General features: G+C 35.3%; 1 protein-coding gene across 1 annotated transcript in view; it reads right to left on the reverse strand.

The window, feature by feature from the left end:
• Window positions 1-13556, reverse strand: part of LOC120422191 (lachesin-like) — a 70228-nt gene extending 56672 nt beyond the window's left edge. The window contains exon 1 of the mRNA XM_039585572.2: window positions 11609-13556. Within this exon, the coding sequence (XP_039441506.1) occupies window positions 11609-11702 (94 nt within the window). The 5' untranslated portion in view covers window positions 11703-13556. The remainder of the gene's footprint in view (window positions 1-11608) is intronic.
• Window positions 13557-16445: the final 2889 nt, after the last annotated feature.

The raw sequence follows: 16445 nt of genomic DNA on the forward strand, positions 1-16445 counted from the left end.
ACTGCATAACCTCTAGGGTGGCTCGATATTTAAAACAGCCATTTTCTGGTCACAATCAGGCCTGCCTGTGTGGATCAATCGGACCGCGCACTGGACTCACAATCCAGAGGTCACTGGTTCGAATCCCGAGGCGGACGCAAAAATTCTAAGTGTAAAATATAGGTATTCGGTGCCCTCTCCCCGTGCCATACCTTCACACTTAGGAGACCCGGGAGGCGAAGTCTTGTCGCAAAAAGAACGATACACACCTGTGGATCCGTTGACGAAACCGCAAGGTTTAAGAGGGCCACATTATAAGGTGTTACGTCGATTCCGTTTTCGTTATCAGGCCCCACAACAACCCCCTAAAATTGAGGTGCGATCTGAGCATGCTTTCCACAAAGCATTTCAATTTTGTTTGGGAATCGTATGGAAAACCCTACATTTTTATTATTGTTTGCGAATTGAAAAATTAATACAACAGCGTCAAATTGAGAAATGTTGCTAAAACTTTTCCGAAGAAAAAAAAATATATCTTGTTCCTGACGAAATATACAGGGAACTCAAAACTGATCTAAAATATAAAAATATTGTTTAAAAGGTGTTTGAAAAATTTCAATTCTTAAAATTTTCTCAATTTGAACCCTGTTGTATTAGTTTTTCAATTCGCAAACAAATTAAAATGAAGAATGGGTCATTCTCCACCAACTCACACAGCAGTTGCCCCGACCCCACTTTGATTTCCGTGTAACTTTGCTATAAGGGGTAATTTTGATCTTTGACCACGAATCTGAGGGGCAAAAATTAAAAAAAAAAGTGAAAATTTAAAATGGCAAGCCATATAAAATGCATTATACACCTGTCCAGTTGTTTTGCAATCATGAGTTTCCAAAATATGCAAGTATTGATGACATTTTTTTTGCGAGAAGCTACACAAGTTTAAATACCAAAATTTCCTAATCAAAAACGCAACTTTTGGTACCCAAACATGGTAGAAAATTTTAAAGTTATTGCTAAAACTTTTAAGTTATCGCAGTTTTAGTTAAAAAAAGGTATTTTTTCCCGTTTTCGTCATTTTCTCGATCTGACCCGTGGCGTGCCAAAACTCCCAGTTTTATTTTCAAAAAATCATATCTCGGAATCATGTTGATGAACACCTATCATTTTTGAGTGTGTTACATAAAATCCGATAAAAATATTTTTAGACATTGGCTCATTGGTCCAGACACCCTCAAAATGGCATTTTAAAGTTTCATTCGATCTTTTCATATGTTAGGCTAGATTTTTCGATCTTTAGACTATTTTTCGTAGAAAGACCAACTTATCACCTTTCATTTGCGTTCAAAACAACTAAAATCGATTGACTTTTCTAAAACAGTGGCGGGCTGGTTGAAAGTTTAGGAAAAAAATCATAAAATGTATTTGATTAGGTTGTTTCAAGTAAAAAATTAAAAAAAAAGTGCCGGGCAGACGGTAATAACAAAATTAATAATATTTCAATAACAAATCCTGTTAAAATAACAAAAAAGTGTTATTATTTTATCCAGAACTTCAACTTCAAGAAGAAAAAATAATAACAGTTTCTGATAAAATAACAAGATTTGGTATTGAAGTGATATCACACTGAAAATTTTTTATAACACGCTAATAAGAGGAAATGTTATACATTTCAAAAACTCTCCTAATAACAAGATTTGTTATTCGTTTGCGATTCTGACTTAGAAATAAAATTACCATTAATCGCACAAATGAAAAAGTTTTTAAGTGTCCATAACAAAATCTGTTTTTTTTTTCTTTTGTTAGATATGTTTAGATCTTTAATATAATTTTGCCCAATTTCGTCGGGGTCATTATTTTGACCATGAAATGGGTCCTTCAGCTAAAATTATTCGAAAAGTAGAAAATCTGAAAGTTGATTTTTTATTATTATTTGATATACCCCCTAAAGGACTTTGCTAAAATTGGCTAGAACTATGGGATAATTTTGACCATTTTCGTCGAGGTCATTTTTTTGGCTGTGAAATGGGGTCCTTAAGCTACAATTATTCTAATAAGTTGAAATTTTGAAAGTTGAATTTTTTTCAATTATTTGATGTTCCCCCTAAGGAACTTTGCTAATATTGGCTAGAACTATGGGATAATTTTGACCATTTTCGTCGGGGTCATTATTTTTCCATGAAATGGGGTCCTTTAGCTAAAATTATTCAAAAACGTTGAAATTTTGAGTGTTGATTTTTTTTAAATTATTTGATATACCCCCTAAGGGACTTTGTTTAAAATGGCTAGAACTATGGGAAAATTTTGAAAAACACCTCTTTTTTCGCATGTTCAAAAATGGAAGGGGTCGTGCCGCCCCTCCGTCACGAGATATCAAAAAACGGACCTCGGATTCATGATCAGGGACAAAAGTTACCCCATAGGACAAAGTTTCACGCAAATCGAAGAGGGGTCGGGGCAACTGCTGTGTGAGTTGGCGGAGAATTACCCATACCCCCTAAAGGACTTAGCTAAAATTGGATAGAACTATGGGATAATTTTGACCAATTTCGTCAGGGTCATTAATTTGACAATGAAATTGGGTCCTTAAGCTAAAATTATTTTTATAAGTTGAAAATTGAAAGTTGATTTTTAATTTTTTTGATAAACACCCTAAACTGCCCCTGATTGCATAAATGTCCCATATGCATTTTTTCACTTTTGAGTTAATGATGCAATTTGATTCAAAATCGTGTGCTTTTTCAGAAAAGCCTATAACATCAAGTACTTTATTCTACAAATCTGGAGAAATTCCAGTTTTTTCGTGAAAACTTAACACGTAGCCTTATGTGTGGAACAAACTTCTAATGCGTTCTTCTCAGCATGCTGTTTTTGCATATGAGACATTTATGCGAACATGGACAGTAAAGGACTTTGCTAAAATTGACTAGAACTATGGGATAATTTTGACATTTTCGTCGGGGTCATTATTTTAGTCATGAAATGAGGTCCGTAAGCTAAAATTATTCTAAAAAGTTGAAATTTTGAATGTTGATTTTTTTAATTATTTGATATACCCCCTAAGGGACTTTACTAAAATTGGTCAGAAATGTGGAATAATTTAGACCAATTTAATCGTGGTCATTTATTTAACCATGAAATGGGCTTAAATAAATCTGATAAAATTAACTTTTGAAAGTTGTTTTTTTAAGTTTGTTATATTCTCTAAGGGAATTGATTTATTTATTGAGAATTTTTGAAATGTGAATGACAAAAACTGTTATTATTTTCACAGATCGAGGAAGTCGGAGCTGACGTTGACTCGGGCTGTGAGACCTCGGAGACGGCATCGGATTAAGCTAATTTTCAGCAACTTTCACTTGGAGTCGGAATCTGTGAAGTCGGGTATTTTTGGAGAGCTGAAGTCGGCGTCGACGTCATATTCTGCATTCAGAGTCGGAGTTGTCTCCAAAGTATGGATTCAAAGTCGCTTGAAAGATCCCGACTCTGCAGCCCTGACTAGTACAGAAGAGTTATGGCAACTGCAGGTTTATTTGCAAATGACAAATAAACCAAAACAATAACTTTTTTTTGTTATGGAGACATACAAGTTCAATAACAATTTTTGTCATTATGGTGCTACACCTCTCCGCACAAAATAACAAATCTTGTTATTCCTTCATGATTCCTTCTTTGTTATTGGTTTGTTATTGCAACAACAACATAATAACAGTTTAAGTTATTCTTCAAACAAATCTTTGTTATTGATTTTTGTTATTTTAACAACTAATCTGATCATCCCCCTGGGCCTTGTAAAGTCAAGGGGCATAATTTGATCCTAGTGCATTAGTTAAAATTTGGGTATAAATTTTTTTTATAAGCACTATGGACAGGGTGTACCTCATTTGGCATAATGGACATTTGGCATAACGGGTTTTCAAGAAGGACGTTTGGCATAATGGACGTTTGGCATAATTGGTCCAATACATCAGGGACGTTTGGCATAATGGACATTTGGCATAATGGACGTTTGGCATAACTCGTTCAAAAACCATCAAGGACGTTTGGCATAATGGACATTTGGCCTAATGGACGTTTGGCATAACTCGTTCAAAAACCATCTAGGACGTTTGGTATAGTGGACGTTGGGCATAATTATTACTAGATTTTATTTTTGTTTTATTTTATAAGTACTTCTCATTTTCACGAATGAAAATATATTTTTTATTTTCCTTTTTTATACAACTTTCAGAGATTACTATTAGTTTTTTCGAAAAACTAGGGTTCTCTTTATATTTTCCCCAACAGTAAATTGTTTCCTTTTTGAATAATTCACAGTAAATCTTATTAATAAAATTTTGATATTTTTATTGAAAATTTAGTTTAAAGAAGGAAATATCTCTTGTTAACATTTTTTGAATAAAATTTTCCCTTTTATATGAAATTCAACTTAATGATGAAAAAACCTCTTCAAATTTTCGACAATTGAGCTGTTATAATGCAATTTTCCCTTCTTTTGATCATAATTTAACTTGAAGAAGGAAAAATCTCTAAATAATTCCACATTTTTCCCTTTTTTCGAATTCAATCTATAGAACACCCAGAACTGGACAGCACTCGTCCGACACGAGAGTAGCGGTAAGATTTACAGATATAGAGAACACAGTTCTAGATGATCGAGAGAATTATGCCCTCGAGTCCATTTCAAAAAAAGTTCATCCTTCAAAACAAAAATTGTTGTCTACGGGAATTGAACCAAGGACCTTTAATAGAATAACACAATAACTAAACTGCCTTGGCCACAACAGCTTGGTGACACAAGAGTAGTCAGATGTCGATGTATGACCCATGTTGAAGATTTAATTGTTTTGCAGATTTCGATTTTACTTTTTATTAAATATTTTGCAATTTAGTTGTTTTATGAAGTTTTCCGATATTTCATATGGGTAATTCTCTACCAACTCACACGAAATCGGGAAAAGTTGCCCCGACCCCTCTTCGATTTGCCTGAAACTTTGTCCTAAGGGGTAACTTTTGTCCCTGATCACGAATCCGAGGTCCGTTTTTTGATATCTCGTGACGGAGGGGCGGTACGACCCCTTCCATTTTTGAACATGCGAAAAAAGAGGTGTTTTTCAATAATTTGCAGCCTGAAACGGTGATGAGATAGAAATTTGGTGTCAAAGGGACTTTTATGTAAAATTAGACGCCCGATTTGATAGCGTACTCAGAATTCCGAATAAACGTATTTTTCATCGAAAAAAACACTAAAAAAGTTTTAAAAATTCTCCCATTTTCCGTTACTCGACTGTAAAAAATTTTGGAACATGTCATTTTATGGGAAATTTAATGTACTTTTTGAATCTGCATTGACCCAGAAGGGTCATTTTTTCATTTAGAACAAAATTTTTACATTTTAAAATTTCGTGTTTTTTCTAACTTTGCAGGGTTATTTTTTAGAGTGTAACAATGTTCTACAAAGTTGTAGAGCAGACAATTACAAAAATGTTGATATATAGACATAAGGGGTTTGCTTATAAACATCACGAGTTATCGCGATTTTACGAAAAAAAAGTTTTGAAAAAGTAACTTTTTGCATTTCTCTTTGTTTCGTCGTCCGTGTCTGTCGCGAGTGACCATGAACGGCCATGATCGATGACGACCAACTTTTTCAAAACTTTTTTTCGTGAAATCGCGATAACTCGTGATATTTATAAGCAAACCCCTTATGTCTATATATCAAAATTTTTGTAATTGTCTGCTCTACAACTTTGTAGAACATTGTTACACTCTAAAAAATAACCCTGCAAAGTTAGAAAAAACACGAAATTTTAAAATGAAAAATTTTGTTCTAAATGAAAAAATGACCCTTCTGGGTCAATGTAGATTCGAAAAGTACATTAAATTTCCCATAAAATGGCATGTTCCAAAATTTTTTAAAGTCGAGTAACGGAAAATGGGAGAATTTTTAAAACTTTTTTAGTGTTTTTTTTCGATGAAAAATACGTTTATTCGGAATTCTGAGTACGCCATCAAATCGGGCGTCTAATTTTACATAAAAGTCCCTTTGACACCAAATTTCTATCTCATCACCGTTTCAGGCTGCAAATTATTGAAAAACACCTCTTTTTTCGCATGTTCAAAAATGGAGGGGGTCGTACCGCCCCTCCGTCACGAGATATCAAAAAACGGACCTCGGATTCGTGATCAGGGACAAAAGTTACCCCTTAGGACAAAGTTTCATGCAAATTGAAGAGGGGTCGGGGCAACTGCTGTGTGAGTTGGCGGAGAATTACCCATATACAACTTAAGAGGGGAAATTCTCTTGTAGATGTTCTCTTTAAACATTTTTATCATTTTGGCACATTTTTTCACTGTTGCTTTATTTTTTGCAATAAAGTTGTGTAATGTGTATGCAATTTTCCCTTCTTGTATTTACTTAAAGCTTATCTTAAAGAAGAGAAAATTGTTTAAAAAAATAATTGCTAATTAAATAGATTTTTTGAATAGAGGTTGGTTAAAAACATAAAAATAATGCGATTGTCAAATATTTGAAGAGTGGCAAAATTTGAATCTTTAAAGAGACTTTTCCTTCTATAAGTTTAATTGTATATAAAAGAAGGGAAAATTTCATAAACAAAGGCAATTGTCAAGTATTCAAAACGTATTTTTTATGAGATTTTCCCTTCTAAAAGTTGAATTTAAAATAAAAGAAGGGAAAATTTCATAACAACTCATTTGCCAAATATTTAAAGAAAGAAAAATGAACATCCCTTATTAAGGTTGAATATTAAAGAAGGGAAAATTGCATGAAAAACAATAATTGCAAAATATTAAAAAAAAAACTGCACATCTTTTGAGAGATTTTACCTTCTTTTAGTTTTAAAATTAAAGAAGAGAAAATTGCTTTAAAAATATTAATTGCATTTCTTTAAAGAAGAGCAAATGTACATACATTCTTCAGGTTAAATTCAAAAAAGGAGGGAAAAGGGAAAATAGTGTAAAATCTTTATGGCAAAATATTCAAAGACTGGCAAAACTTACATCTCTTTGTTAGTTGAATTTAAAATAAAAGAAAGAAAAAAATAATACAAAAAATTAGCTGCTATTTCAAAAGGAGAAAAATCTTAATTTTATATAGACACTTTCTAAAAAAGAATTTTAAATAATTTTATGAAAAAATGCATTATAAAGCTTTTATAGTAAAACTATCTTTTAGAAAATAGGAAAAAGCTGTAAGTTATTATTCTTTACAAAAAAATATACTAATTTAACAAAACAAAAAAACTAGCAATAATTATGCCAAACGTCCATTATGCCAAATGTCCATTATGCCAAACGTCCTTAATAGTTTTTGAACGAGTTATGCCAAACGTCCATTATGCCAAATGTCCATTATGCCAAACGTTCCTGATGTCTTGGACAAATTATGCCAAACGTCCATTATGCCAAACGTCCTTCTTGAAAACCCGTTATGCCAAATGTCCATTATGCCAAATGGGGTACACCCCTATGGACTCCACTTCATGCTACGAGAACTCGCTTTGTCGCAGCCCCAGGGCTTAAGCGTTGACCGATAAGCTGTCTTCGTGAACTAAGTAGTTCTCCGATAGTGAAAATATCACAATTGCACAAGACACCGCTGCTTCTGTGACTTTTTCACTATCACAATGTGGGATTTAGGTGGGACTTCAGGATAGTACAATTGATTTGTTGCTTAGCACTAGCATTTAAAATAAATCAGTATCTTTTCCAAATCTATTTGATGATAAATTTAGTTGCAATTGTTAAGTTAGAGTAATGCTGTCAATAAACTTTGATAGATGTAGAATACTAGGCATTCTTTTATGTCAAATTGTCCATAGAGTCTCGATCAATCAATAATGTAATGATATCGGACAAAATTCGTTGATCTGTTGAACTAACGTTTTTCGGATTATGGTTGTATTGACCATTGTTGCGAATCGAGGAACTACGGATCTTCTGACGTAAATGATCATTTCTTTTTAAAATTGCGATTTCTATCCTATTTGTACATTAGTTCACAAATTTTTATTGTTTTTTTTTTCATAGAAGTTGTACTGCAACAGTTAAAGGAACGTTTAGTTTTGAACATTAAGTTTAGAGGATTTTAGATTAAAATTGAGATTTTCAATCCAAAGTAGTTAGCAAATGAATATTTGGACTTAAATGAATAATTGAATAAAATGGACTTATGAATAACACACAACTGTGCATTTATTCTAGAGTCAGATCCATACAGCGTCAGTGTTTATTTGGTCGAAGTGTACTAATTCATTGGCAGATCTGATTCTAGTTGTAATGTACGACAAAACTACTGACGGACGTGACAGGACGAGGGCCCAGTTTAGAGGTTTCAACATCAACGATGTGCGGCTGGATCACCCTCCCAAAAAAAAAAAAAAAAAAAAAAAACAACTAATCCGATCATCCCAATAACATAATTCGATCTTCTCACAGCATCAAAAACTGACCTTCCCAAGTTATTTCCGTCTGCTCGGGGTTGCAAATAAGATTCAAATATCTTGATTTTAGAAAAGAAAAACAAAGATTATTTTCATAGATGTATTTATTTGAATTATTTTTATTTTGCTTTGATTGAAACTGTATTGTGATTATACCCTGTATCATTAACTAAAAAACATTCCAATTTCGATGCTGCATTTTTTTTTTAAATTTAAAATCAACAAGACATAATCAAATTTATTGAAACGAAATTTGGATTCAAATTTTCTTTACGAAAATCAATTTTTGCGGTGTTGTGCACCTTTATTCTAATATTTTACGAAACATTTCAAACTGTTTTGAAAGACATAAAATAAAAAAAAAGTAAAATATATCTATATCTGATAAGGGTGGGACCCGTGGTGTAGGGGTAAGCGTGGTTGCCTCTCACCCAGTCGACCTGGGTTCGATCCCAGACGGTCCCGGTGGCATTTTTCGAGACGAGATTTGTCTGAACCCGCCTTCCGTCGGATGGGAAAGTAAATATTGGACCCGGTCTAACTTAGAGGGTTAGGACGTTAGCTAGATCCAGGTGTAGCAGTCGTCTCTCTGGGTCCTGCCGCGGTGGAGTCGCTGGTAGGCAGTTGGACTAACAATCCAATAGTCGTAAAATCGAATCCCGGGGTGGATGGAAGCTTAGGTGTAAAAAGAGGTTTGCAATTGTATCAACAATCAAGCCTTCGGTCACCTAGTTTCGAGTAAGAAACTCGCAATCGAGAACGCCCAGGAAATGCTGTAGAGCGAATAATTTGATTTGATTTGATCTTTTAATGCGTCAATCTACAAATTTCGTAGAATTATTGAATTTAAAAAAATACACATTGCTAATTGATTTTTTTACTCATTATGAAACATTTTTTAATATAAAAAAAAAATCAGTGTTATCCATTTTCAATATGATTAGTTTGCTTTTTAAAGCTTTTTTAAGAATTGAAAAGTTGTTCTAAAAAATACATTATTTTTGCTCACTCATTTATGAAAAATCTATTTCAATCAAAATCCTAAAAAAAGTTACAATTCAATTCGAAGTAAATACAGCCAAAACTTGAAGAAATTTTGAAATTTAGTGTTTCTTTGCAATCTTTTTGCAAATTTGTCAAGTTGGATAATAATCGATTCGGAATATATCAATATAGAAATGAATAGAATTCAATTCAAACATAAAGAATGATTAAATTTGAAATAAAATCATTTGGGCAATTCTCTACCAACTCACACGAAATCGGGAAAAGTTGCCCCGACCTCTCTTCGATTTGCGTGAAACTTTTCAAAAAAAGTTTTGAAAAAGTTACTTTTTGCGTTTTTCTTTGTTCCGTCGTCCGTGTCTGTCGCAGGTGACCATGAACGGCCATGATCGATTACGCCCAACTTTTTCAAAACTTTTATTTCGTAAAATCGCGATAACTCGTGATGTGTATAAGCAAACCCCTTATGTCTATATATATTTCTTTTAATTGTCTGCTCTACAACTTTGTAGAACATTGTTACACTCTAAAAAATAACCCTGCAAAGTTAGAAAAAACACGAAATTTTAAAATGAAAAATTTTGTTCTAAATGAAAAAATGACCCTTCTGGGCCAATGGAGATTCGAAGAGTACATTAAATTTCCCATAAAAATTACGCAGGCAACTTGGTCCTGGAACACATGTGAGCGCTAGGTGAACAATTCGATCATCTTTTACTCCGTAATCTGTACACCCACGTGCATAAGTTTTTTTGCACGAATTTTAATGCTACAAATACCGGCGCATAGAATAAAATGATTTCCCTCTTCCCGCCCCAAGCGCCGGAAATTTGTAGCGGGTGTAGGGACACTTTGCATAGACGCCCTTGCTCCCATCACGTCACTGAGGGTATGGAGCGACGAGAAATTAATAAGCATGCCCCCCTAGTCGAACCTTCATTAGAGAAGCAGGCAATCCACAACTCACAGCGAACGCCCAAGGGAACACCCTACCGCGTATATAGTAAATTTCCCATAAAAATGACATGTTCCAAAAATTTTTACAGTCGAGTAACGGAAAATGGGAGAATTTTAAAAACTTTTTTAGTGTTTTTTTTTCGATGGAAAAAACGTTTTTTCGGAATTCTGAGTACGCCATCAAAAAGGGCGTCTAATTTTACATAAAAGTCCCTTTGACACCAAATTTCTATCTCATCATAGTTTCAGGCTGCAAATTATTGAAAAACACCTCTTTTTCCGCATGTTCAAAAATTGAAATGGTCGAACCGCCCCTCCGTCACGAGATACCAAAAAACGGACCTAGAATTCGTGATCAGGGACAAAAGTTACCCCTTAGGACAAAGTTTCACGTAAATCGAAGAGGGGTCGGGGCAACTGCTGTGTGAGTTGACGGAGAATTACCCATTTCGAAAAATACAAAGGCAAAACTTAAACAATTAGCAACATTTTATTTTAAAAGCAAAATAAAAATGTTATAATAATAAATATGATTGGAATTTTTGTCATCCTTCTGCTCTTGGTCATAGTCATGGTCAAATAAGTATGCAGTAATTTTGTTGACTATGTTGTAAAAAAAGGATGGTCGATGAGGAAAAATAGACAAAAACAAGCTCAAATAAAAAAAAAATGACAACCAAAATAAACAAGCAAAACAGGTAAATTATGTCAACAAGAAACGCATATAAAAAAAACTCAAGAATAAAAAAAACTTAAAACATAAACAGAAAATTAAACAACCCTACTTCTAGTGGCTTTAAATGATCTTAAAAAAATCAGAAAGTTTAAGTTTAACATCAGTACGCAACGCATTTAAAATCAAATCCAGCAAAAAAAAAAATGAACCGCTCAGACATTTATTCATACCTCAATTCTGAGCTGATGGATGTACGTAAAGGCGAGGAAAATTTGAGAATCCATATTTAAAAAAGTTTTTTTCATCAGTAATGGAGGCAACATTTTTTTTTGTTTTTTTTTTCTCACATTTTGAGAAAGTATCTGAACATAAAGCTAAAATAATTCTTACCAATTTCGTTAAAATCATCTTAACTGATTTGCTAAACTGTGCTCTAAAACATCATGCAATTATAAGACACCCTATCTGTTTCCGCCCCCAAGATTCCACCCCCTTTGCCAACAGAGTACCGAGTTAACTCTTTTCTTACCTTCCTCGCTGTGCGTGCTCGTGATGAGAAATCCATTTAAAATCAGCAAAACACTCGCAACCAGCAGCATTGCATTCGATTTTAATGCTTTCATGCTAACACTTCTTGCTGCCACTTGCACTTCCTTCACCGTGCAACAGAACAGTTCTTGTGTGGTAGAATTTCTTTCCTTGATTTGCTTGCCGGGTGGTGGCGGAGGTTGTGTGCAAACGGCAAGTGCCTTCTTCCTAACTACTGCTGCAAGCGCTCCTAAGCGTTGCTGTTGAGTACGTACTTGTGGGCTCAAGTCTCGTGTGAGGAGTTGTACTCCAAATGGTGAGGTGCACACACACACACACACACACGTTAAAGGGGGAGCCTTTTGCGCTTTCGGTTCAGTTCCTTAAGTTTCGTGTGTGCCGGTATGCTGATGCGAGAGGAGGGAAGGAGTCGTACGGCTCTCGGAGGCTCTAATGACGGCGATGATGGTATTGCTGGTGCTGATGGTCGTAGTCGTGCCCCAGCCAAGGATAAGCGCCACCACCTTTACCCATATCGTGGGAAACGTCGGTGGTGCCGGTTTTCGGATTTTCCGACACCGAGCCAAAATCCAAGACCGGAGTTAAAAACAGAGAATCAGTGCCAGGGGCGGGTAGTTGGGAATACCGCGCGACGACGAGAGTGCAGGAAAAATAAAACACTTTGAATTTTCTCACTTCACTTTATCCTTGCATAATAAATATTTTCCTCTCTCGCACACACTTACACACAGTCACTTTAAGGGAAGGCGGGGCTGGGGCACTGAGTTGGGCGGCGGTTACGGTTGGCGGGGCGCTTCCGGCTCCCTAGGACCAGGAGCGGGAACGAGGAGCGGTTTCTTTCCGTTTTATTCGCAGCTTTCGCTTGTTCTGCCGGTTTTTACACTTTTGGTTTTCTTTGTTTGAAATGTTTTTATTGCCGATTGTCACGAAATTGTACTTTCCACAGAAATTTATTACATTATTACCCTCTTGGTTTGGATCTCTTCCACAATCACTGTGGGGCGGTTGCCACAACAAGTAGGTGGACCCTTCGTTCCACGCACACGGATCGTAAGTCCGAATAAGTCCTTGCGACGACGACGACGACAACGGCGGGCACGGCGAAAGGTTGATACTCATTCATCCACTTAGCAAATTCGTCATCCCTAATATATAGGTGCCGCGACGCCGTCGACGACGACGACGACGACCTTTGAAATGCGTTCTGGCTCCGACCCCTCCCGGCGAGGCTTTTAGCTTGATAGCAGTCGTCTGTCGTCACCGTCGTCGACCCTTAATTCATTATTTAGATTCGGCTGTAATTAATTCCTTCCTGCACGATTTTCACCAGGAATTTATGAAAATTACCGTAATCGCACACTGAAATCAATTTTCCCCGATAACTCTCGGCGTCAATTTATTTTTCTCGGCTCACTCACTTTCGTTCTGTTGTTGGTTTTTCTCCAAACGACCCCTTATCTCGGGGACCACCACATTCCGGTCAAAGTTACGGGGCTACCTTGCGGAGGCCCAATACGCTAGCACCACTCTCGTTACTCCAAACTATTTTGAATACTATTTGCCTCCACATCGCAGGCTCGCCACGTTGTTATCTGGGTGACGACTCCTAGCGGTGCATATCGATGGGAACGGCTCTAATGGAACGCCAGCTGGTAAAATAAACAAACATAGCCTCATACTGTCCTTGTCCCCGTCACAATACTATTCGCGGCGCTCATTCTTTTTTATGACCCCACAACACACTACACAAACGTGGGCGCCAGCAATGGCCCCGAACAAAAACAAAAAATCACGAAAGAGTTAGTCCACGTAGATAGTAAATTCCTTCCGATCCGGATCACATCAGAGGCAGCAAAAACCGCACACGTTCTAGAACCGGAACCTGCTGGAAATCCAACACCGAGATCCAACCGAACGAAGGCTTGCGAAGGGACTAAGCGAAAGCGGGCTAATGCAATCACTTTTGTAACGACACCGCGATTAAGCACATGATTCCGAGCGAACGAACCGGAATCCGAACGGTTTCAGGGGAAGTACCGGTCTCGGAGTTCATTTTCAAATCGGGGAAGTTGGCTACCGGTGAACATGCGCACTCCCGAAAGGATGTCGACTCTGGGAGTTCATTCGCAGGACGTCCACGGTTGAAATCTATGTCGACCGATGTCGTGTGTGCTGGATCAAAACAAAAACGAGGACAAAGTGCATTTGTGGGGCACAAGCTTTGGTACATAACCGGACAAGAATACATTCGATGTGCAAAACAGAGTATTCATATGTGGGTTTTGAGAATCGTGAGAAATTTGCAATATGCGAATGGAGCTTGTCTGCGTTAAAAGTGTTTAGTTGACCATCAGAAAATCTTCCTTGTTAATCGAAAAGATAAATGTACAATTTTGAACAATTTGTTGAAATTGATTGCCAATTTAGATATTCGTCGGTCCATTGTTCTACTCAAAATCTAAAAAACATAGTTGAAAATAATAGTTTTTATATTCAGTCGAATGACTTGTTTTTCAAAGTAATTGGTTATCCCGACTTAGAAAATATTCAATGATTCTAGCAAATTATTGGTGGGTACATAAAAAAAAATTAAAAATCAGCTTGAAAATTTGAAAATCAGCTTTAACATTTTACAATTTTTTTAAAATTTGTATGGAAAATTTGTTACGAGGGAGGGAGGGGTTCAAAAAATCGGATTTTTTTTGCGTTACCTAATAAAAGAACGCTCCCATTTAATACCAAAATAATACCAAAATGTGGTGTACGACCATTGACAAATTTTGCAATTTTTCTATATTAAAACAACACCTTTAATTGTTATAATACCAAATTTTGCTCTTGCATAATCCTTAAGAAATTTTTTAAAGAATCCAGGAATACCAAAATTTAGTATTGATACCAGAGAAAGGTATTATTACGCATTTCCTTTGTTTTTTACTCATGCTCGGGGTGCCCTCCCCATTCAAACCTTCGGACTCCTAGTTTCGAGAAGGAACTTTCAATAGAGTTCAGAAAATCATGTTAAGTAACTAGTTAGGCCGATGCAAATATTAAAAAAAGTTTTTGTCCCTCGGCCCTGGCCGAGGTCAAGGGGGGGGGGGGGCAAAAAAATAAAAAAATATAAAAATTTAAATAACAAGCCATAGTCTTCACATTTAAATGAAAAAAGTGTTTTAAAATGCATTTTACACTAGTTCAGTTGTTTTGCAATCATTAGTTTTCAAAAAAATCTAAGATCTGACAAAAACAAAAATTGTATCGAAAAAAAGGTTTTGCATCGAAAATTTTCAAAAAATCTTAAGATTTTTTAATAAACCCAAACATGCTAAAAACGATTTTAAACGCAGAAGAATGTATTTTAATTTGATTTCAGCTGGTTGCACTTGAATTTTCATTGAAATTTTGAAGTTTATTGTAAAAATATTTGTTTTGCCCCCTGATTTTTCGGGCCAATTTTGAAGGGGGGGGGGGGGGTGTTGACAAAAACTTTTAAAAATATTTGTACCAGCCTTAAATACACTTTTTTTGCAATCCCGAAAAACACCCTTTCAATTTGATTTTTTTCAGCGAATGGTTTGTTTCTCACTTGAATCGGTTTTGCTGTCAAGATAAGTGTTAAATTCCTTAACAATGCCGAAAAATATTACGTTTTGCAATTCCGTCGTAAAGTTACTTCACGGCGTGTTTTCTGGGTAACTTTCAGAAGAAAAAATAAATAGTCAAAAGAATAAATGTTTTTATGCAAAAAAAAGTGTACAATGAATTTTCACAAAAAAAACTTTGCACACAAAAAAAAAATGCTTTGCAAAAAAAAAGTGTACAATGAAATTTCACAAAAAAAAACTAAGACATATATAGAGCAATTCCAGCTTAAATCAGGAATTTTTCTGGTACTTTTGTACCCGACCCTCTCCGATTTCAATGAAACTTTGTAGAGATGTTATCCTAGGCCTATATAAGCCATTTCTGTGTATATGGAGCCAACAGTACTCGAAAACAACATTTGAGAAGGGCGTAAGGTATTTAAATATTTTTGTATTTTGTAATTTAAAAATTACTGTTTCTCGAAGCCGTTGCGTCGTATCAAAAAGTGGTCAAAGACAAACTTGTAGGAAATTGGACGGGCTTTCTGAAAAAAATACACTGAAACAAAAATACACGCCACATCTATGAGATTTTTTGATTTTTAAGTCTAAAACTTAAATTTAAAGGTGATGTCACGATTTTTTTTCGTTCAAAATTTTTGAGGGAATAGCCTAAAATGTTACTAAAAGACTGACGAAAAATGCAGGATGGTATGTCTCTCCTAAAAAAATACAAAAATCATTTACTAAAACAATTTTTTTAAAAAGTGGTCTAAACGTCAAAATTTTTAAAAACCGGTAGTGGCATTCGATTCCCCAGACAATTTTACATAAAAGTCTCCATATTGACCATTGTCCTAAGTCCAATCCTTGGGAAGATACAGCGGTTTTAATAATAAAAATGTTGAAAAATCGGGTTTTTTGATGGTTTTTGGCAATTTCTATATGACAGACTTGATTTTTCAGTCTCGTAAATATTTTTACCGGAAAGCTCGTCCAATTTCCCATAAGTTTGCCTTTGACAGCTTTTTGATTTGACTCGTTTTTATATTTACGTAAGCAAATTTACTATCCAGGTTTCTACCACACTGAAAAAAATATTCTATTTTCAGTTATTAGCAATGTAGTTAAGCTTATATCTGTAAGCCCTTACATCCAATTGAAATGCTGTCAAAGACAAACTTATGGGAAATTGGACGAGCTTTCCGGTAAAAATATTTACGAGACTGAAAA

Source organism: Culex pipiens, chromosome 2 (assembly GCF_016801865.2).
Source record: "Culex pipiens pallens isolate TS chromosome 2, TS_CPP_V2, whole genome shotgun sequence".
Lineage (NCBI taxonomy): Eukaryota > Metazoa > Arthropoda > Insecta > Diptera > Culicidae > Culex > Culex pipiens.